The 2,556-nt window shown below is 43.8% G+C and overlaps 1 protein-coding gene across 1 annotated transcript in view; it reads left to right on the top strand.

Moving 5' to 3' along the window:
• Positions 1-1,021: 1,021 nt before the first annotated feature.
• TREM1 (triggering receptor expressed on myeloid cells 1) overlaps positions 1,022-2,556 on the top strand; it is a 9,772-nt gene continuing 8,237 nt past the window's right edge. The window contains exon 1 of the mRNA XM_012804729.1: positions 1,022-1,070. Within this exon, the coding sequence (XP_012660183.1) occupies positions 1,022-1,070 (49 nt within the window). The remainder of the gene's footprint in view (positions 1,071-2,556) is intronic.

Raw genomic sequence — 2,556 nt, 5'->3', positions numbered from 1 at the left:
GCCTTAGCCACTTGAGCCACAGGCGGCGAGCCTTAATCTTTGTTTATGATCCACCATTCCATTTAGTACCTGAAGGACATCTCTCATTTGCAGGTTGGATTTCTGTGATTTCTGCTCCCATAAACTTCTGAGCTCTTTAAAATGTCTGTTCATTTCACATTTGGGAGTATTTCTGAAGCAAATCTTCTCCATTATTGATTTGATTTTTGTACTGTCAAATCTGCCTTTTTTGGTTCTTTCATGGAAACTTCTTTTTCTCTTTCCATCTTTCTTTGTCCTCCCTAACCCTGCTTTCCTTTTTTATCTAAGGCTATTATTGCTTGATGGATGCAATGTCCTCTCAAATTGTTTCTGGGATCCCTTTCACCTCTGTGGGCTCCCAGGCCATGTCTACGGCCGTGCTGAGGGCCAGTGCAGAGTCTGTCTGTCTGGTGATGACAAAGTCAACCTCAAGGCGGCAGAAGCCAAGAGAAACAGGGTGGGGGTGAACAGGACAGGATGTAGAAACAACAGGTGTGTTAGGTACAGCTGTAGCGAGCACTTTACTTAGCGAGCTCGTTTAACCCTCACAAGAACCCTAATAGTAAGGTATAATTACCCCACCTGCCCCCCATGAGCCTGACTCTCTTCACTACTCTGATCTGCATGGAAATTTTGTGGGGGAGTAGGAGGGCTCAGGAGAGCCAAGGCCCCTCTACTCCTGCTAGTATTAGTAACTTACTTTTATTTACACTAAAGATTTATTCTCACAAGGAGCTTGTAAGTTTGGAAAGGTAATCTTAATTAGCTCCAGAAAAGAGGAAATAAGTTCATAGAAGCTCAACCAAGACTAGAGCCCTGGTCTCTGGTTTCCCGCACTGACGTCTGCAACCAGAAGGACTCACGATGAAACACAGCACCCGTGCCTCCCAGGAAGGGTTTCATATCCTGTTGTGCAACTTTCCGGAGTTTCTAAGTCAGAGTGCTGTCTTGTAGCCATCCCAAGATCCCGCAGCAGCAGATGGAGTTGGTGTACAGAAGGATGGGGACGGCCCAGCTCCGGGGGCTGCTGTGTGTGCTCATTGTCTCAGGTGAGGCAGGGAACAGGTATGAACAGGGAAGTCTTTTTATTCTGGAGCTCCAGTGCATGTGGCCAACCAAGGTAGGGCCAAAAGCTAGTTATGCCAGGAGGGCTGCTGTACCCAAACTTAGAATTAGGAGCATGTCCAGGGCCTGAGCATAGACATAAAGGAAAGGGGTGAGTTAGGAGAGCAACGTGTCTGTGTATTTTGATGTTGTCAGAGACACACAAAGGCCTAGACCAGGATAATGATAAAGTAAATCTAACTGTGGCATGATGTCAAATAATTTTATTTGATATTTAGGTTTTTTTTATATCCCATCATGATGCTTTTGATGTCGATAATCTGTTAAACCCAAAGACATCATTTATTTAACAAATATTTTCCAGTGACTCACTATAGGCCAGCAAATACGCTACAGCTGAGGACACGGATGTGAACAGAAGAGGGCTGGGGCCCATGTTCCTGGAGGGTGTCATCCCAGTTCTCCATTGCATGCTGGGGCTGGAGGACACTGTTGTTCAGGCGTGGCAGAGCGGGTCCATCCTGGTCCAGTCTCTACTTTTGTAGTCTGCACAGATCACACCTGCATTAAAAATGGAAGCTTTTGGACTTTAGTCCCTCCTCTTCCTAATCTTTTCAATATGAATTGAAAGCAGGGTTTGCCTTGGGAAGAGACGAAAGATCAAGAAGAGGGTGTCCTCCTGGGAGCCACTACTCTGAGCAAGGTTATGGACAACTGCCTTGCAGAGCCTGCACACAACATGCTTTGGGCCTCCTTGGAGCTGGGATGATAATCTGGGTGGGGAGATGGGAGTTAGGTTCTCACGGACCGGTGCATTTCTTTGTGTTTTCTTTGTGTTTTTCTGAAGAACTGGGAGATGGCAGAGACTGAAGGTTATATAAATGTGTGAGAGAAAATCAGTGGTATATATTTCACTATCAGTATGCCACCTTCAAAGCTCCTTCCAGTGAGACACCTATTGATGTCTAGGCCAGAACTGCTCTAATTCTAATCCCGGTCAGACAGCTGTGTTGGGTAGTGTTGCTCAGCGGTTTAGAGCAGATTCTAGAATCAAACTCCTTATGTTTGCATCCTGGCTCCACCGCTTAACTACTGTGAGACCTCGGGCAAATCACTTAACCTCTCCTTATCTATGAAATGGGAAGAATACTGCAAGAATCATATAAATTGTAAGGATTTAATAAGATAGTCTTTGAAAGCACTTAGCACATAATGTTCAATAGATAGATAGACTTTGTTATCCTTTTTGTTAACATATTCTAAGAACTTGCTTTCTTGGAATGGTGCATAGACAGCACTTAGCTTTCATTTCATATTGTTTTCTTTCACAGGAGACTAGGCAAGTTTGTAGTCAAACTCAATCACTTGTAACTTCCACCTCTCCTGGGGAACTGGGATATAAAGAGATTTCTTTCTTTTTTTTTAATTTTTTTTAATTTCAACTTTATTACTTTGAAGGTTTTTTTTTTT

This window comes from Otolemur garnettii, unplaced genomic scaffold (assembly GCF_000181295.1).
Source record: "Otolemur garnettii isolate 467f Iridium unplaced genomic scaffold, OtoGar3 scaffold00031, whole genome shotgun sequence".
NCBI lineage: Eukaryota > Metazoa > Chordata > Mammalia > Primates > Galagidae > Otolemur > Otolemur garnettii.
This window is presented reverse-complemented; position numbering and strand designations above follow the sequence as displayed.